At 50.1% G+C, this 1,614-nt stretch overlaps 1 protein-coding gene across 2 annotated transcripts in view; it reads right to left on the bottom strand.

The window, feature by feature from the left end:
- ST8SIA5 (ST8 alpha-N-acetyl-neuraminide alpha-2,8-sialyltransferase 5) overlaps nt 1–1,614 on the bottom strand; it is an 87,179-nt gene that overhangs the window by 11,723 nt on the left and 73,842 nt on the right. For both annotated transcript variants that reach the window (XM_011978075.1, XM_011978076.1), the window contains one exon: nt 1,400–1,486. In XM_011978075.1, coding sequence (XP_011833465.1) covers nt 1,400–1,486 — 87 coding nt within the window. The remainder of the gene's footprint in view (nt 1–1,399; nt 1,487–1,614) is intronic.

The raw sequence follows: 1,614 nt of genomic DNA, 5'->3' as shown, positions 1-1,614 counted from the left end.
CACGCCTGGCTAATTTCTTTGTATTTTTAGTACAGACAGGGTTTCACCATGTTGGCCAGGCTGATCTCGAACTCCTGACCTCGTGATCCGCCCACCTCGGTCTCCCAAAGTGCTGGGCTTATAGGCGTGAGCTACCACGCCTGGTCCATTGCTGAGACTTCTCTTCTGTCCTAAGCCTGGACAACAGGCTTTTGCTTCTCACTGACCTGGTCCAGACTGAGTGTTTTATCAGCCATACTCTCAGTGTGCCAGGTCTCACTCGCCCCCAGGGGCACCTCTGTGCAGTGTGCACGGTAACGTTTCTAAGGGGCCAATTGGCAGCACAGATTATGGATCTATTCTCTACTCTCCCAGCACTTTGCTCAAGCTCATGTTCTGTTTTTTATGATAGGTGAGTCTCTGCAAACTACTGTCAGGCCTTTGCTGGGTCTTTGTAGTCTCTCAGAGGCCTCTGGCACCGGATCTTCAAGTGTTATCACTTTAAACATTCACATTTCTGAAAATGTGCCCTTAAAACTACTACTCTACCTCTAGATTTCGTCTGGAGCTGCAGCAAATTGGAACAAACGATTTATAAAGAAAAAGCTTAGTCATCTTTGCTTTTCACAATCTCTCGTGCAGGACTCCTTCATGCTTAGAGCTCCTCAGTACATTTAAACTTGGACCTGAGTGCTGAAATCCAGCATAGACACAAATTGCCACATCACATCAACTCCATAAAATAAGGTCTACCTGCACTAAAATAATCCCATAAGCTCACAGAGTTTTAGAGATGGAGAAGACCCTAAAGTTTACTATCCATCAAAAAGAATTTTTGGACATCTATTAGGTGCTGAGTTCCCACAGGAGAACTTTAAGATCCAGCTCTTACCTCTCTGGGAGTTTATAATCTGCTCATTTTGGTTAGACAGCATTTATAAAATAATCTGCAGCAGGGCTCAAATGTCTCGTGGAGGCTGGAAGAACTCAAGCGCTCTGAGAAGGAGAGAAGTCACTGGGTCAGAGTGGCTGCCCCAGGACAGGGGAGGTGAGGACTAGGAGGCCATAGAGAATGCGTAATGCGCCTTCACACAGGCCTGCCAGAGACCACTGGCACATGCTTCCCTGCTAATAGCCTCAGTGAACCTCAGCTGTGTACTGGAGATGGCACCACCAACCTCGCAAGGCTGCTGCAAGGACTGAGGGAGAGAAGGTGGAAGACGGCACCTGGGCAAGGTGCCCGCCTCAGCCTGCATGTTGAATCAGTCCCCCACACTGCTCGGATTCCTCAGCCCAGTCAGGGCCTGCTCTAGGGAAGATGCCCACTGAGAGCTGGGCCTTGCAGGACGACGGAGACTGGAAGAGGTGGCAGTGAGGAGAACTATACAAGGAGAAGGGAGGACAGACGAATCATAGATACTTGAACTGGTTGGCCTCAGAGATGTTCATCGCCCATTTGCACATCTGGAGGCTCTTCCACCTGTCGAACAGCTCTGACTGCTTCACCCTTGGGAGTAGAGGACAGAAGAGCACATGAGCGGGGCAGGTAGGACGGAGTGCGATCATTCCCAGAAACGCTCCCTCCTGATCTCCCACAGCCGAGTCCAGTTCCAGGGCTGGCCCTTGGCATTGACC

Source organism: Mandrillus leucophaeus, unplaced genomic scaffold (assembly GCF_000951045.1).
Source record: "Mandrillus leucophaeus isolate KB7577 unplaced genomic scaffold, Mleu.le_1.0 Scaffold189, whole genome shotgun sequence".
Taxonomy (NCBI): domain Eukaryota; kingdom Metazoa; phylum Chordata; class Mammalia; order Primates; family Cercopithecidae; genus Mandrillus; species Mandrillus leucophaeus.
Note: the sequence above shows the minus strand (reverse complement) of the source record. Positions and strands in the feature narration are given on the sequence as shown.